This window comes from Sodiomyces alkalinus (genome assembly GCF_003711515.1).
Source record: "Sodiomyces alkalinus F11 unplaced genomic scaffold SODALscaffold_12, whole genome shotgun sequence".
Classification (NCBI taxonomy): Eukaryota; Fungi; Ascomycota; class Sordariomycetes; order Glomerellales; family Plectosphaerellaceae; genus Sodiomyces; species Sodiomyces alkalinus.
In genome coordinates this window covers 25,252-42,379 of record NW_021167090.1, presented here as the reverse complement: position 1 = coordinate 42,379, position 17,128 = coordinate 25,252, and the positions used below count along the sequence as shown (strand labels likewise).

Genomic DNA, 17,128 nt, shown 5'->3' with positions numbered 1-17,128 from the left:
CACACAAGACTCGAGATTCCTTTCCTTGCCGTTTCCATCGTCTCCCCTTTGGCCGAAACGCCGTTAGCTTTGCAGAGGTCAATTACCAAGCGACGCTTTACTTCTTCTTATCCTTATCCTTCCCTCTCTCCCTTCGTCCCCCGTCTTCCCTTTCTTCTTCTTGGTCATCTTCTCCTCCTGCTCCTGCTCCTGCTCCTGCTCCTGCTCCTGCTCGTCGACCTCTTCCTTCACTCTGTCTTGGCCGTCGCTTTCATCCCCGCGATCCTCCTTCTTGGGCAATCGGGGAGGATGCGCCTGCGTAAATCGGTGGCGATGAGGGAAGCCCGGCTCCGGCTCGATACGGACGACTTGGTCCTCGGGGACCATCTCGTGGTGGAAAGGCCAGCCGGCACGACGGCAAAGCTCGGCGGCGACGACGTCGCACTCCCCTATGAGGTCGATGTCGAAGTTGATGTGGGTGATGGGCTCGAGGGAGATGCAGATCTGGGGGACGTGGGGCGGGAGCCAGGAGACGATCTCGGAGACGGGGGTGACTTTCATGCTGGTGCCGATGACGAGGACCAGGTCCACCTTGTCCCGGTCGTGGTGGGCCAGGCGGTCGCCGAAGGCGTCGGGGAGACCTTCGCCGAAGAAGATGATGTCGGGCTTCATGATGCCGGCGGGGTGGTCGAAGGCGAGGTCGGCGGCCGAGGTGTCGTCGTCGGATTCGTCGTCGTCGTCGAAGTCGAAGTTGTAGCTGTTGCGGTTGCGGTTGCGGCGGCGCTTGCGCGGTGCGGCGGAGAGAGAAGTGGCGGAAGTACCGGAAGTACCGGAAGTACCGGCATTACCAGTAGTACCGGCGGCGGAGGGGGACGCAACCGAGGTATCGCCATTGTCGGAGCGTTTCCGCTTCAAGAGACTGGCCCGGGAGGACTTGTGGTGGCGTTTGTGCTGGCCACGCTGCTGTTGTTGTTTCTGGTCTTTTTGGTACCGTTTTAGGCATTCGGGGCAGCGGGGGATGCGTTTCTCGCGAATGTCCGGGAAAATGACCTCGCCGTTGCAGCGGTAGCCGCAGCTGAGGCAGGTGGCTGTGGCGAAGGAGCCGTGGCACTGAATGAGGCGGTCGGGCGACACACCGGCCAGTTCTTCGATGTTGTCGATGTTCTGCGAGTAGTTGGTAAGCAGCTTGCCCATGCGGTCCAGCATGGCGATGAAGGCGTGGGTGGGAGAATGGCGGTTGATCTTCACGATGATCTCCTTGGCGACGGTATAAAAGACGGTGGGATCCTCGCGGAACATGGTAATGTCGAAGGCTTCCTGCGGGTCGGACAGCTGCAGGCCCATGCGTTCCAGTTTGGAGTAAAGACCGGTGCCCTTGGAGCGGAAATCGGGGATGCCGAGCGAGGTAGAGATGCCGGCGCCGGTGATGACCATGATGTTCTGGCTCGTGCGGAGGAGGTTGACGGCGTCGTCGAGGGAGTTGTACTGGGGGAGCTTAGCTCGCTTGGACAGCTCGCGGCTGATGGCGAGGGTCAGCAGGCTCAGGTAAGCGCATTCGTTCGCAGCCGCGTCGGGTTCGTCTTCGAGGAAGGCCGGGGCTTTGATGCCAAACGCGGTGAGGAGCTTCTTGGGCGTGTAGCGGCCCGAGTCGACGGTCTTCAGGCAGAACTCGCGCGGACCGACAGATCGGAGCAGCTGGCGAAGCATATAAGCTTCGGCGGGTTGGCAAACGTCGGGGTCTGGACATTTGTTGATCAACATAAGATAAGGTAGGGGGTCAAGGAGAACGAATGAATAGACCTACCGCCATGGGTAAAAGTGGCCTCGGGAAGACCATTGATGGCATCTTCAAAGAGGGAATCATCGTTAGAAAAGTCTTCCTGGGCATCTTTGGCCCGCTTCCCGAGTTCGTGGAGACTGAGCTGACGAGACTCGTGGTGGCCGTCTTCGTCTTCGTCTTCGTCTTCGCCTTTGCCTTCCTCTTCAGACGAAGCAGAGGCAGAAGCAGAGGCAGAAGCATTGGGGCTGGTAGTGGCGGTGGCGGTGGGCGAACTGGGCGTAGAGCCCGCATGCGAGGCCGAGGCGGAAAGAGAGACGGACCGACTGAGAACGGTATCTGAATCCAAGTCGGCACCCGAGAGCAGGGAGCGCGACGACGGGCGTCTAGTCTTGCTTTTGGACCTGAGCTGGGCAACACGGGACCGTCTTGTGGGGTTGGGCTTGGTCGTTGCGCGTTTTGAATGCCTTTTCATGGAACTCGATGACCCTGGAGGGCCACCGGTTTCGGCAGATTGAGTGGTTGCTGTACTTTTATCTGCCATTGTGTTTCATGGGACAGTTCTAGATCAGAGAAAACAGCAGGAGGCGAGAACAAGTGTGAAACTTGGGGGTTGATTAGTTAGGATCATGCTTTGGTTTTCGCGCGAGCAATGCAAGTTCAAACAGACAGTGATGAGCGGGCAGAGATCAAAGAGAGAAGAAAAATGACAGGAAATGGCCATGTTGGCGTTGGCATTGGCGTTGGCGTAGGTAATAAGGCGGTGGGTGGTGACAAGAAAAGAGTAGAAGAGGGAGGGGATGGATAGGACTGGACTCTTACCTGTAACTGGTATCTGCAGATCGAGTGGCGGGAGAGAACTCTTGCTAGCAGCAAGTCTTCGTCTGTCCACCGTGATTGTGAGTATGTCGCGTCGCCTCAGCTGTGCTTCATGAACAGGCTCGTCAGACTGGGTGGTCAATAACAGACCGGCATGCAACTGATGTAAATAGACGCGGAAGGTCTGCGAAGGTACTAATAAATATAATGTTGCAAAGCAGTTCTCTGGGCTGTGATGAGGCAGAAGAGCGAATGCGAAGTAAAAGTAGGTGCTGTAGATAGGGCAGGGTGATAGAAACAGAGCGTTGGTTGTAACTTCTGACACTTATTTTATGGTATCAGAGACTTTGCCAATTCATTAGCTTAAGGTAAGTGGAGGGACGGACGACGAAGACGAAGACGAAAGGTGGGAAAGGGAAGAGATAAGAATAAGAGGCAGGGAGAGAGAGGGTAATGTAAGAGGGGAGGAGGGAAAAGACTTAAGGTAAGTAAGAGGAGGGAAAGTGAGATGGGAATAAGAGAAATGAAATGAGAGAAAGGAGCGAAAGAACATCGAGGGGCTAAGGTAGCCAGCTGATTAGTACCTTGTAGACATCGACGTCGACGTCGATGTCGATGTCGACGTCGACGTATACCTTAATACCTAAGGTACCTACCCTACCTTAAGTGGTTTCCAGACTGGTAGAACTACATCCTCTTGACCCATCTTCTACTTTCCAATCGACAACCGGAAGAACGAAAGAAATGCGCTTCCGCACTTCTGCGCCCATTTCCATTTCTTTACCGGGGTTTCGATACTTTTTCGCATCTAGGTATTTATTGCTGTCTTAGTTCTCTGATTCGTCTATTCTCTATTCCCTTCAGTGTAGAGCTTAGTTTGACCTACCTTAAATCAGTGTCATCCTTGACCCATCTTCGACCCATCTTCGACCCATCCGATCTACCTATACCTTAAGGTACCACCTACCTTACCTTATAGGTATGTATCGTGTGTACCTACCGTATAAATGCCTATAAATGTATATACAACGTAATGTGCGTTATGGTAGGTACTTCGAGGACGTCTGGGTACATATAGTAATTGTGGCTACTCCGTCCGGGTCTCACCAACATGTCGTAGGTATTTCCGGCTCACCATCGTACAGAATGATCTGTCAGTCGCTGGTATTCATACTCCCGACACAAGACAAGCATCCCCCCATTAACGCTTGCTGCTTGCTGCTTGCTGTCAGCCTGCCTCATCCCTCTCCTATTTACACTATATCAGACTCTGGTACTTGTCTAGTCCAGACTTTTGTGTCTGTCCCTGCCCCTGGCCCTGCTGGTTCTGTTGTTGTGTCATGAAGCTATTCATGCTCCCTGACGAGCCCATCCCCATCCCCAGCCCCATCCCCGTACCTGTACCCGTACCCGTACCCACACCCGTTCCTGTCGCACTCGTCTGCCTATTCGTGGAGCTCATCATCGGACCGGCCATCATACCCGACGCTGGCTGTGAAGTCGGTGGTGGCAAGCTGAAACCCGAAAGCCCAGACGACGCCATCGGTTTACTGCTGTTAAGAGCCGTACTTCCGCTTGGTGGCGGGGGCAGCGAAAAAGAGCTCTGCGACGATGCCATACCGGGCCTCTGGCCTCCGAGCGTCATCCCGCCCATCGCCATACTCACGCCACCCGAGCCAGAGCCCGTATTCACGGTGCTGGAACTTCCCGTCGAGGCCCACGGATTCGATGACGCCGCCGCCGCCGCCGTCCCAGTGCTGCTCCAGTGGATTGAAGTTGATGACCCCGGCGATGGTCCCGTCTTTTGTTGTGTCATCGGCTGCAGAGGTTGCGAGAACTGTGTCGTCCCCGGCTGTATTGAGGGGAACGCTGCTAGGTCTGGCGTTACCGTCCGGAATCCTGGCTGAGCTTGGGGCTTAAGTGCACCCAGTTGGCTGGGCTGCGCCTGCGTCTGCGTCAGGCTCGGTGTCGACCACGAAAAGGCCGCGGCCTTGGGCGTATTGGACCGCGACCCGGACCCCGTCGATATCCTCCCCACCACACTGACATTGGCGTTGGCCCCGCCACTCGCCGGCGTCTCATCCCAGCTCGAAAACCCATCTGCCACCGTCGACGTCCGCCCAGACCCCCCCTTCCCTTTGACTAGCTGCTCAAAGTCGTTCTCCGTGGCCGTGTTCGAGGCATCAAACGAAGTGCCCGTCACGCCCCCGAACGCGAGCAGATCGTCCGACCCGCCGCCCATCGTCCCGTTAGTGTGCGTGTTGAGCTCCTGCAGCTTCCTCGACTGCTCCTCCTCCACCCTGCCCGACAATGACTTGACCAGTTCCATGAACGACCGGAACTGCTTCAGGTTGAGGAGGGGCCCCAGGCTCATGCTCCACAGAATAGGCAGAATCTCCATGGCCACAAAGTCCGCGTCCGCCACCTCGCCAACCACGCGAAGCACGTCCAAGGCAGCCATCATCACCGCCGGCTCCTTCGTCTTGATCGCTTTGATCAGAGGTATGATTTTTTCCTGCATCGTGTACTTGTCCAGCGCGCTCGACGAAGAGGAGGGCTTCTTTTTTGGTATTCCCAAGTCGTTTAGTCCGCCGTTCAGCGCGTCGTTGGATCCGCCGCACAACACCACGAACGCCTGGCAGCCGCGGACCTTGATGGCCAGACTGCTGGTCTTGCCAAACACCATCGCAATCACCGGGAACAGCTCATTCTTGATGGTACTGAAGTCAAGCACCGGCAACACCGAGGGGAGACCACGCAGCGCCGCATCCACCACTGCCGGCGTCGTTGATTCGACAGCCGCCATGATGATGGGAAGGATATCTTACGATCAACTTTTTGTCAGCAAACCGAAAAAAAAGGGGGGTGGGGGGGAGGGGTTGAACCGATGGAGGCGGTGGAAACCGGGACATTCAAGCTGCGCTTCGTGCTTCGCCACTTACCGTCCGTAAACTCCTTGCCGCCACAATTGCCGGTGACCAACGGCATGTTTTCGAGGACGACCATGAGCCCGGCGTCTTTGGCCGGATCCCTCTGCGGCTCATTCTCCTTCTTGCCGGCCGACACGAACGTCTGCTTGAGCACCGGCCGCACCCTTTCCCCAAACGGCCGCTTCGGCGCCGGCAAGAGCTCGATGATCTTGAAGACGTTTTGCAGAATCAACGAGATCAGGTCCTTGTCCTTCATCTCCTCCAGCAAGGCGGGGAGCAGCTTCTTCTCCGTCACCGCCTTGGGGAACGACGGCAGGACCTTGTTGAGCCCCCTCATGAACTGCGCCTTTTCGTTGGGCGTCTTGGCCGGGAACGAGTCGAGGAAACGGATCGTCGACACCAGGATGTTGTCAAAGTATTCGCTGTCCTGGAACTCCCGCGCGCCCATGCGCTGTGCCGGCCGCCGCGTGATCAGTCTCGGCAAGACATGCGCCGACAGATCCCGTGGCAGGGTTCTCGATGATAGATATCCGTTCGACGAGGAGGGAACGGTGGAAGAAGAGGAAAAGAGTCTCTTGTATGTCGAGAGGCTGCCGTGCGCCTCGAGCGGGGATCGGTGCGGATAATTGTACAGGGCGATACAGAGCAGGCCCAGGGAGAACATATCGGCCGCTGCGGTGAGGTTGTTGTCGAGGACAAAGTCGGGGGATGTGTAGTCGAGGTTGAGCTGAACGAACCGGGGCAGTCGCGGGTCGAGGTTGAGGATTTCGCCCAAGCTGACGGGTTGGAACGAGGTAGCTTTATTCGAGTTTTCCGGTGGGCTGCAGAAGGCCAGACCGCTGATTTTCCAGTCCGACTGAAGCATAGTTTTTAGCAAGAGGTATCGTATCCAAGCCAGATTAAGCTACCAGAGATTTTCAAAAGGGGACGGACCTTGGCATTGATCAGAATAGCATCGGGGGTCAGGTTCCCATGCACCAGCGCGGCATTGTCATGCAGAAACTCCAGAGCCTTACTGATCTGCAAAAGACCCTTCTGGATCTCAAGCTCGTCAATCTCGAATTCGCGCCGCCTACGGACGCCGTCGGCATCCTCCGTCACATAACGGCCGGACCGACCACCCACGCCGCCGCCGCGTTCCTGATCGTCTTTTTCCTGCAGCAAGCTCGCGAGCGACGCCGTCACGGCCTCGGTCACGAACTGGAGGCCGCCGCCGCGGGTGTCCTCGACGGGTTCGACGAGTTCGAGGACGCTAGGGTGGCGCAGCTTGGCGAGGCTGCTTGCTTCTTTCCTGAGGCGCTCGACCACTTCTTCGGCGGCGCGCTTGAATGCGGACGCGCCGCTGCGGCCGAGGGAGTTGCCGTGGCTGTCTAGGGACTTTTTGTCGAAGACGAAGAGGCTGTAGGCTTTCCCCGTGGACTTCTTCTTGCAGTCGTAGATTTTCCAGGGGCCGGCGGTCGAAGTGACGGACTGGGAGATGGAATAGTTGGAGGTGATGTTGCTGGAGGCGAAGGACTTCAACGCCGAGGAAAACATGGTCGTCGGACTGACTCTCGGTGGCGAGACGGACGGGGAGGAACGAACGCTACGTTACGGTGGAAGGGGTATCGGATGTGATGGCTCGATCTTCATGACGAACAATGGGTGGCCGTGTGCGAAGTAGTTGTCAGTGTCTCTCTGAGTTGAGGACTCGTGCCGTGAAAAGGATGGCGAGTTCAACGAGGTATTTGTTGTCGTGGGAGAGCTTTGGTGATAGGTACCTTATTAGTGATATTAGGAGATTGCGAGATGATGCTTTGCTTGGTTCGGTACCTTAACTGTACGTACCTTTATTCAGACAAGTCGAAACGTCAGTCAGGGGAAGCACAGCAGCTCTGTTGAGGTCAAGTCAGCCTTAACACGTACCCCACTTGTCTCTCCACTAGGAACGCTCTCATTTGGCCATGACTGGACACTCGCAATATCATGTCTTACGTCTTATGTAATCAAACCCTTCCCCACAGCCCGTTATCAGTCCCTGGAAATCAACGGCACAACGGGTGTCCGCTTGCTCCGATCTAGCTCCGATTCATTTCTGATGACTCCGGGCCCTTCCACCTCTAGCCGCTCGGTCCCTTCGATTCTCCCTTTAAGAGGCGGAGGTTCGCACATTACTCGAGCGTCAAGCTGTTCTCCCGCTTCTCACATTGACCTCGAAAACATTCTTCTTGCCGGCTCGTCCTCTTGTCGCACACCAGCCCCCGACTGTCAGCATGTTGCGACCACTTTTTCCCCGTGCCTCCAGAGCACTCAGGATAGCCTCCATTCCGACGCAGAGCCGGCTAGCACTACCATGGCAAGGGGCGGCAAGGTCATACAGCGTCCAGGCTCAGGCGGCCTCTTCTGCGAAGCCTCTCGGTCTGGATGCCTCGAAGCTGAGCATCGAGAAGACCAAGTCCCCTGGCAGTCTCGGAAAACCCGAGGAGCTGGTTTTCGGCAGGAAATTCACAGGTTCGTGCCCAATTCATTTTTCCGCGTCCCGGGCTCTCGCGTCCTTCTGCTTTGTGCGATACCCATTGGCTAACCCATGTTGTCTTTCCCAGACCATATGCTTACCATTGAGTGGAACGAGCGCGAGGGCTGGCTGGCGCCGCGCATCATTCCCTACCAGAACCTCTCTCTCGACCCGGCCACGTGCGTCTTCCACTACGCCTTCGAGTGTTTCGAGGGCTTGAAAGCCTACAAGGACCAGAGCGGCAACATTCGTCTGTTCCGCCCGGACAGGAACATGGCCCGGCTCAACAAGTCGGCCGCCCGTATTGCCCTGCCCACCTTCGAGCCCACCGCCCTGATCGAGCTCATCGCCCGCCTCGTCCGGCTAGATGAGCGCTTCATCCCGGAAGCGCGCGGCTACTCCCTCTACCTGCGCCCGACCATGATCGGCACCCAGAAGACCCTCGGCGTCGGTCCCCCGGGCTCCGCCCTCCTCTACGTCATCGCCTCCCCCGTCGGCCCGTACTACCCGACCGGCTTCAAGGCCATCTCGCTCGAGGCCACCGACTACGCCGTCCGCGCATGGCCCGGCGGCGTCGGCGACAAGAAGCTCGGCGCCAACTACGCGCCCTGCATCGTGCCGCAGCTCCAGGCGGCCAGCCGCGGCCACCAGCAGAACCTGTGGCTCTTCGGGGAGGAGGAGTACGTGACCGAGGTCGGCACCATGAACATGTTCGCCGCCGTCAGGGACCGCGCGACGGGCCAGAAGGAGCTCGTCACGGCGCCGCTCGACGGCACCATCCTCGAGGGCGTCACCCGCGACTCGGTCCTCTCCCTCGCCCGCGAGAAGCTCGTCCCGGAAGGGTGGAAGGTCTCCGAGCGCAAGTACACGATGCAGAAGCTGGACGAGGCTTCGCAGGAGGGCCGGCTCATCGAGGCTTTCGGCACCGGCACCGCTGCCGTCGTGAGCCCCGTCCGGTCCATTGCTTGGAAGGGCAAGACGGTCACTTGTGGCCTGGCCGAGACGGAGGAGTCGGGTGAGATTGCGACTCGGATGAAGGGATGGATCGAGGGCAGGCAGTATGGAGATGAGGAGCATGAGTGGAGTTGTGTCGTCGCATAAGAAAGAAGAAAGAAAGAAGAAAGCAGAAAAGAACAGGCATAGGAGCGTTAGAACGGAAACTGGATTGCCACGGGGAAGCTACGGTGGAAAGCAGGTCGTGTTTCTAGCGCCATCCTGCGCTGCCGAGAGGGACATATTCCATTTTGTAAGAGCGGAGCATGTGTTGTTTAATTTACAGATACTTGTAGACGAGGAAGATTGCGACTACATAGACCTTCGACCCACCGGAGCAAGCCACAAGGGATATGAGATGTCGAGGCTCATTCCAGGATACCATAGAGTCAGGCTACGAGTTGGCGCACGGTAGTAGAAAAAAAATCGTCCGTTATTCTTGATAGGAAGAGATCCGACAAAATTGAGCGTTGTGCATGGAGGTCTCCCGATTCCAAGTGGTCGACAAATAAACACCCAACAGGTGTGGCTTAAAGAAATCAAATGAGATCACTCAAGACGTCGTCATGTACAACCCGCACTGAGATACCATTCAACCGGCTTCTCTTCCCAGCCCATCATGCCCCTTCCATCGTGCACCCCGTCTTAGAACCCATGACCTTTTTGTCTATCCGGAGACGGCAACAATTTAGTCCTTCTTCTCAGGGTACGGGTCAGGCAGAATACCCTCCTTCTCTAACCTCCTCCTGGCCTCCTCAAGAGCCCACGTGTCGAGTCTGTAGAGGGAAGACATCGTCAGCAAGTCGTGCTTCTTCTCACTGACTAGCCCATGAAATTGCCGCAGGGCTAACTTTCCGAACCGAAAAGAGTCGCAATCAAAAACTGCCCCGCCCAGCCAGCGCTATTAAAGAGCAAATATATATAGATATAATTGAAGAAAAACAAAAGGAAAAGGGGACATAAACTCACGAAGTGTCGGGCTTGAAGGCGAGGACAACACCAGCAAGGGCCAGGCCGCCGCAGAAGATGGTATAGAAGGGGAGCTCCCAGCCCTCGCGCTCGTACTTCTCGCCGGGCTTGACACCCCACAGCCAGCCGGTCGGGGGGTCGAAGTTGGAGCCGCCTCCCTGGCGTTTAGCGGTGACGGAGAAAGGACGCGCGGTCGGCGCAGTCGCGGCTTTCAGCGATCGGGTGGCGGCGCGGGCCAGCGTGGTGCTTTGTCGGACCGCCGGCATCTTTGAACGGTATTGTAATGTATTGTATTGTATTGTGTTTTCGTTTCCAAGCGTCTTGCGTATCAGCCCCAATTGGTGGTTCTCTGCTCTGCTATCGGGGGCAGTAGGCGAGAGCTCGGTCGTGTTGCCGCTGAGAGCGCGGGTTGAATGGGGAGGAGTAGAGAGGTGTCGTCGTGTTGAGTCGAGGACGGATGTTTTGTCGTCAATTGATCGGGACGTTGGGAGTCAGCAGCCAGCAGGACAGGATATCCGTTATCCGTTCGGCGATTGGGTGGTGGGCCCGCAACTTCACGTGACTATATGACTAAGCCCATATACCACCATCCATATATATACCTTGATTGTTGAGGCGGTTCGTGCGCATCGGACGACATGCTGTGATGTTACCTCTTGGCGATGAACTTCGGAGCCCCCTCTGGCTGTAAAGGGATATGATTGCAACTATTCCCGACTTCTTCCTGTCATCTCCTCCACCGAAAAGATTTCCATGAGCATTTTATCTGAATGCTCCTGTGGTATGGAGGGACAGAACAACAGAACATTCCTTCGGCATTCTCCAAGTCGTCTCTATTAACGACTATCCGAGACCCCAGGACATTCACATGCCCTCTTAGTTGCTGACACTATTCACTCATATAACCAACTCCGTGGCGCGTGAGATGGGAAGTGAGACTTGATTCGTTACCTATTTTCCCGTTTAAAAGGGAAATGTATTCGGTGCCGCGAGAGTCGAGGTTTATGGTTCATCTTGGCTATATTCTAGCGTCATGGAACACTGCTGTCCGGTTCTCCTCGTCATCTCCTCTTTAAGCCCTACAGATTCCTCTATATCTTCTCTCAGTGTGGAACAAAACAAGCATGACAGAATCAGCCGACTCGGAGGGCCGTGCCGGCCTCTCCCGCTTATCACCGCTCGCTTCCGGTCCAGCAGCGCTCCGGGCGCCACCCCAGGATGTGTCGGCCCGGAGTGAAGACGCTACCGACGCCACCGGTCATAGGCCCGAGAACGAGAACATGAAGACGACGAGGCGACGACGAGACTCTGTTTTCAGACGTAACTGGGTTCGGCGAAATACGGCGGCCGATCCGTACGGCAAGCGAGAGTCATATCTCGATATCCCCTCCGATAAAGTCGACCGCATGAGGAGGAGGAGCTCGACCGTCGACATGGACCTGGTGGCCCAACTGCTCGAAAAGGATGAACTCGAAATCGACTCCCACGGCGTCACCGAGCTGCGTGACGGCTGGTTCGACGCCGTTTTCCTCAACGCACCCCGCTTAGACAAGGAGAGTCTGCTGAAACATGCGAGGTCGACCCTCCCCGCCGCCTTCGACAAGACGCCCCCCTTGTCCATCCGCCACTTTTTCCCCAAGCAGCGGCGACAGCTCAAGTCGGTCTTTTTCAAGGTCACCACGACCAACGCGGGCATCCGACTGCTCAAGGCGTTCTTGGGTTTCTTCGCCGCTTACATACTGTGCCTTGTCCCCCAGGTCAGGCAGTGGCTGGGTCGGTACAGTTATATTATGGTCATCTCTACCATCATAAATCATCCCGCCCGACCCTTCGGCGCCCAGCTTGACGGAACTGTCTCTACCATTTTGGGCACCGTCGCTGGCCTGGGCTGGGGTGTCTTGGGTCTTCTCCTGGCCTACTCCTCCTTGGCCGCTCGGGCGGGCTTCGCCGGTATTCTTGTCCTATTCTTCTCTATTCTGCTTGCAGGTGCCGCCTTCCTCCGGTCCTATTTTTCTAGGTTTTTTCACTTCTCCATCAGCGCCGGCATAGCCATGTGCTATACGTGCCTGGCAGAAGTTGATGGGCAGGAAATCAACTGGGCCAAGCTCTTCTCCTATGGCGTGCCCTGGGTCCTCGGTCAGGCCATCTGCCTGGTCGTCAATGTGCTGTTCTTCCCCGATGCAGGCTCCCGACGTCTGGCCGAATCATTGTCTGAGTGCTTTGCCATCATGCAGGTTGGTCCCCCCCCCCCTTTTCTTTTCTTTTTTTCTTCTCTTTTTACCGCTCCGCTTAACCCTGAGACGGGCCCAAGAGAAGACAAGAAGAAAAGAGCCGTACTAAAGTTGGTCAGAATGCTCTCAATGTCCCAAGGCCACGAGATCGACACATACAAAGACTCCTTGCACGGTCTTTTGTAAACATTGGTGTTGCCTACCGCGACTTTGCGATTGACATCTCCATCAGCCGCTTCCGTCCCAGCGATGTGCGGAACTTACGGAATCTGATGCAGGCCGTCATTCGCTCGCTGCTCCTATTGAAAACCGAGACCCGTCTCTTCGAGAATTGGGATCCACCGGAGGGAATAACAAGTCCGGTTACAGTGACCATATCTGATGCAGACACATTAGGAGTGGCCGCCGAATTCTCCGGATCTTCCGACACTCGACCCCCAGGTTCGGGGCAGCAGGACGCCGTCTTGCCTAGAACTGTGGCGAGACAACTAGCCGAGCCAACTCGGGAGGTGATTTCGTCCATGAAAAGCACGTTGCTGTCTTGTAATGCTGCTCTTATGGACATATCTGGCTATCGCGCTTCTCTGGGACCTCCTAAGAATGTCCCCTTGAACATCGAGGAAGCCTTGGCAGAGCTTCAGCGGGCCAACGAAAAATTCGATCGAGCCGATGACGAGCTAAACGGACCCGGTGGCCTCCCCTTCAGCTCACTGACGGCGCCTGAAGTCGCAGAGCTGCTGGTCTTCTCGCGGTACATCCGAATGGCGGCGACTTCCATCTATGCCCTTGGGACGCATGTGCAAAGCATGAAGCAAAGCTCGACCTCACGTAGACTGCACCGTCCATCGTATCCTGTCAACAAGATAGTCAATTACGCAAACACACAAGTCCAACACGATCGCGGGGGAGTAACAGCTAGTACGTTCGCGCCCCGCCTTAGACTCCCCTTTTCATCTATCGCCTCGGAAGATGCGCTACGTTGCTAACCACCGCACCGTCTAGGTCTGTACAAGAGCACGTTTCATGATATTTGGGTTCTAATTGAGTCCATAAAGTCTCGGGAACACCACCCTTCTTCGTCTCGTGGGCTGGCTCCGTGGCCCAGCGCCACAAGCACAAACACCAACATGACTACTGTAGAGAAAACACCGACTAGGATGGAGGCGGATGAAGATCCCGGGCCCAAGTCCAGACGCCGGAGAATCATGTATCGCATCTGGCGAGTGCTCCATCGACTTCAAGGGTTCGAGTCCAAGTATGCCGTCAAAGTGTGTATACTCACCGTCTCGCTCGCCGTGCCAGCTTGGTCGCAACAGAGCCGTGGGTGGTGGAATCAGTATGAGACGTGGTGGGCTGTAGTCACTGCATGGCTGATGGTACATCCCAGGTTGGTTTTTCGCTGGATTCTCCCGACTCTAACTCGGAGAAAGATGTAAGACTGACCTCCCTGACAGGATTGGTGGCAATGTCCAAGATCTCTTTACGAGAGCTTTTTGCGCAGTCCTTGGCGCCGCGTGGGCGGGGGCCGCATATGCCGCCGGAGACGGTAACCCTTATGTTATGGCCATCTTTTCCGCCATATTCATGCTTCCCATGCTCTATCGCTTCACCCAGAGCGCGCACCCGGTACGATTTGCTTTTGCTTTTGCTTTACTAGTATTCTTCCCGAACCGCTTCGGACGCACGATGCACGATGCACGATGCACAATGCTAAGCTATACCTACCTAGCGCTCCGGGATTGCTGGGTGCGTCTCCTTCACCGTAGTCTCGTTATCGCTGGTCACCTCGGAAGGTCGCGCAACACCAGCATTCATGGCGGTCACCCGCGGCCTGGCTTTTCTGGTAGGAACCGTCAGCGCCGTCGTCATCAACTGGTTACTCTGGCCATTCATTGCACGACACGAGCTACGGAAGGCTCTGTCATCCATGCTCTTTTTCCAGAGCGTCATTTACCGAAGTAAGCACCAGAGCCACCTTGAGAACGCCCCAGGCGTGAATGCCTCGTCGCTGACCGATATCGCCAAGGTACCCTGTCCCGCTATGTTTATTACGATGACGAAGGACAGCCCACTCAGGAGGACATTGAACGTTCTGAGATGCTCGAAGGGCGTTTGCGCGAGGGATTCGTACGGATCCGTCAGATCCTCATCATGACTCGGCATGAGCTCCGTCTTCGTGCCCCCTTCGATCCCCTCCCCTATTCGGCCCTGGCGGATGCCTGCGAACACTTCTTCGGTCATCTCGTATCTATTCGTCAAGCGGCTCTCTACTATAACCCGGGGAACATTCGAAGCGATGATGACATTGCTGCTAGGCTACTTCCGTATCGTCGTGATGCCATAGCATCTATTCTCAGCAACTTGTACATCTTGGCTGGCGCCTTGAAATCGGACCGTAAGGTTCCTGTACGTGGCATATCGCTTCTGATATTCGTGCCCCCTCTCGAGACCTCGCACTCTCCACGGACTACGTTACCTTTGCCTATCCTAACCAACCCCCCTTAACACACACAAACGCACCCCAGACGGAGATTGTCGGAGGCCTGGAACTAATCATATCCTCATCATTAGCGCTACCTCCCAAATGCAGCTGCAGCCCGCAAACGCCTCTTGGGTAAAATGGCCGAAATCGAGAAAGAAGTGGCGGACAGGCAGACCCACGTAGACGCTGACTATCACGATGCGAAGACGCCCCAGTCCGCCGGCGGATTCGAGAAATGGGCGCACATCTACGCCCATGCCCTCAACGAGAGTCTGACGGGATGTGTCGCGCAACTGAGAGAAATGGAGCGGTATTTGAAGCTCATTGTTGGAGAACAAGGGTGAGTTCCATCCCCGAGTGTATGGTCCAAGTCGGCCTTGTGGGTGGGGTGGGTTTTGTCTCTGCAGGGTCCCCATGTCAACTAACGGCGTTGCTGAATTCAGGTATGATGATGAATTTCGAGATGATGAAGAGGCAGAAGATGAGACTACGAGTGACGATGATTCGGACGAGGAATCTGATGAGGCATCTGGTTCAAGGGCGAACGGGCCAAATGGGGAGACAGGACGCAATAGATCCTGACACACGCTTTGCATCAACTCGGTCTGAAGCACATGGTTATTTTGAACAATGCCCAAATTTATCAACATGACAATGCCCGTGATCTGGACACATCCAAAAGCCCTGCATGACGGAAAGGAAGCAGAAGAGCTGGATGCAAACAGACGCCCTCTACTCCTGATCAAAACGCCTGCCCAGACTACCAAAAATCCCTATCCATGTCCAACTGTCCAACTGTCCAACCCAATGACCTTCTAAGCTCACGTACCCGGAAACGTATTCAATAACCCCCATTCATCATGTCGTTGAGTATGTCTCTCATAACCGGCCGGTTCTTCATCAACACCCTCTCCCCTGCCATTACCCTCTTGGGCTCTAGCCGTCTGTTCTCCTTGCCCTGACTTGCTAGTCTGCGAGGGCTCTTCCTCCCCTTCATCGGGCTTTGGATCCCGTTGCCACCCTTCTTGGGCGACTTTATAGGCGACTTCATGGGCCCTCCACTATACCCCGCCGTGAGCTGGGTCCCCGCTCCGTCGTCGAAGAAATGACTGTCCAGCGCATCGGCTGGCAGGTCGTACACCCAATCACGGCTCTCCATAAGCCCGACAAAGCGCGCCACCATCTCGTCCTGGCCAGCGCCCTGGAGCGTCGCCCGGCTGCCCACGACGAGAAGCTTGGTCTTGGCGCGGGTAAAGGCTACGTTGATGCGGCGCCAGTCGCGAAGCAGGTCGCCAATGGCGCAAGCGTCGTTGGCGCGGACCAGAGACAGGACGATCACTTCCTTGTCGCGCCCCTGGAAACGGTCGGCCGTGTGCATCTCGATCCCCGGGTGGGCGCGGAGCCCGTGCCGGAGGAGGGAGAGCTGCGATCGGTAATGCGTCATGACGCCCACCTCCGTCTCCGGCACGCCGGTCACGAGGAGCGACTCGACGAGCTGCGCCACGATGCGGGCCTCGGCCGGGTTGACGATGCGGTTACCTTTGGCCTCCTCACGGCAGCGAGGTTGCAGCGTGTCCGTGTTGACGAAGCGGACACGCGCCTCCGGGTCGAGTAGGTCACGGAGCCAACAGGCACCCGGCCTGGGACCGGTGCAGAAAGACCGCGGTGTGCCTGGCTGGAGTAGCGAAGAGGCGTCGTGGTGTTTCTGCCGCAGAGCATCCATGTGCGGGACGTCGAGCTTGGCGAAGCGCAGCTGCTCAGTGCCGCACCGGAGCCGACCCTTGTAGATGAGGTTGTTGCTGAGGGTCATAATATCCTCGCACATACGGTATTGGTGCTCTAGGTTGACTACCGAGTCCGGGTGCGTGTCTGAAAGGAGTTTAAACAAGCTGACGTCCAAACCACCCTGTCGTGCTTCTTCGTTCTGCACCAAAGGGGGAAGCTGGTTGTGATCGCCCACGAGAACGAACGTCCGCGCCATGCGGATCGGTCCCAGACAAATCGGGAGTGTAATCTGCGAGGCCTCGTCGACAATGCAGTAGTCGAAAGTACGTTCGTTGAATACCGGGTGGCCGATCCCAAGGCATGTCGTCGCAACGATCGGGGTATCGTGCCAAGCCGATCGGATCTCATCAAACGAGTGCATGGGGGCACTGGCTAGAGTTGCAAACTCTTTAACCATGGGGTGAACCTTCGCCGGCGCCCCCAGTCGAAGGATGGGGATGTTGTCCTTTTCGAGCTTGAGTAGAATGTTGTCGACGGCAGTGTGTGTGTAAGAGGTCAAGAGAACACTCTTGCCCTTCGAGGTCAAAGCCCGAATGATGTGGGCGATCGTGGTCGTCTTGCCGGTCCCTGGCATCCCAAGAACCAAGGCGTAGTCTTCCGCGCTCATGACCTTCTCAATGGCCGCCTGCTGGTCCACATTGAGGGATCCTTGGTCGCATATCTCGTACT

The 17,128-nt window shown here is 56.4% G+C and overlaps 5 protein-coding genes across 5 annotated transcripts; 2 read left to right on the top strand and 3 right to left on the bottom strand.

Moving 5' to 3' along the window:
* Positions 1–78: 78 nt before the first annotated feature.
* Positions 79–2,300, bottom strand: SODALDRAFT_320966 (SIR2-domain-containing protein; the record flags this gene model as incomplete). Its single annotated transcript, XM_028609583.1, has 2 exons — positions 79–1,718; positions 1,784–2,300. 2 exons carry the CDS (start codon positions 2,298–2,300, stop codon positions 79–81), a joined length of 2,157 nt encoding a protein of 718 aa, XP_028462658.1.
* Positions 2,301–3,405: 1,105 nt separating this feature from the next.
* On the bottom strand, positions 3,406–7,312 carry SODALDRAFT_317309 (ARM repeat-containing protein). The gene is made up of 3 exons (XM_028609340.1): positions 6,439–7,312; positions 5,518–6,361; positions 3,406–5,398 (listed from the first exon to the last, which is right to left on the bottom strand). The coding sequence occupies exons 1-3, from the start codon at positions 7,039–7,041 to the stop codon at positions 3,834–3,836; spliced, it is 3,012 nt and encodes a 1,003-aa protein (XP_028462657.1). The 5' UTR covers positions 7,042–7,312; the 3' UTR covers positions 3,406–3,833.
* A 243-nt stretch (positions 7,313–7,555) lies between these two features.
* SODALDRAFT_317304 (branched-chain-amino-acid aminotransferase) lies at positions 7,556–9,477 on the top strand. Its single transcript, XM_028609339.1, has 2 exons — positions 7,556–7,995; positions 8,088–9,477. Exons 1-2 carry the CDS (start codon positions 7,758–7,760, stop codon positions 9,098–9,100), a joined length of 1,251 nt encoding a protein of 416 aa, XP_028462656.1. The 5' UTR covers positions 7,556–7,757; the 3' UTR covers positions 9,101–9,477.
* Positions 9,248–10,402, bottom strand: SODALDRAFT_329050 (NADH:ubiquinone oxidoreductase 11.6kD subunit). Its single transcript, XM_028610840.1, has 2 exons — positions 9,962–10,402; positions 9,248–9,768 (listed from the first exon to the last, which is right to left on the bottom strand). Exons 1-2 carry the CDS (start codon positions 10,225–10,227, stop codon positions 9,681–9,683), a joined length of 354 nt encoding a protein of 117 aa, XP_028462655.1. The 5' UTR covers positions 10,228–10,402; the 3' UTR covers positions 9,248–9,680.
* Positions 10,403–11,085: 683 nt separating this feature from the next.
* On the top strand, positions 11,086–15,458 carry SODALDRAFT_317301 (hypothetical protein; the record flags this gene model as incomplete). The annotated part of the gene is made up of 9 exons (XM_028609338.1): positions 11,086–11,181; positions 11,248–12,195; positions 12,312–13,110; positions 13,195–13,579; positions 13,647–13,818; positions 13,922–14,150; positions 14,219–14,598; positions 14,764–15,014; positions 15,118–15,458. The coding sequence occupies 9 exons, from the start codon at positions 11,086–11,088 to the stop codon at positions 15,254–15,256; spliced, it is 3,399 nt and encodes a 1,132-aa protein (XP_028462654.1). The 3' UTR covers positions 15,257–15,458.
* Positions 15,459–17,128: the final 1,670 nt, after the last annotated feature.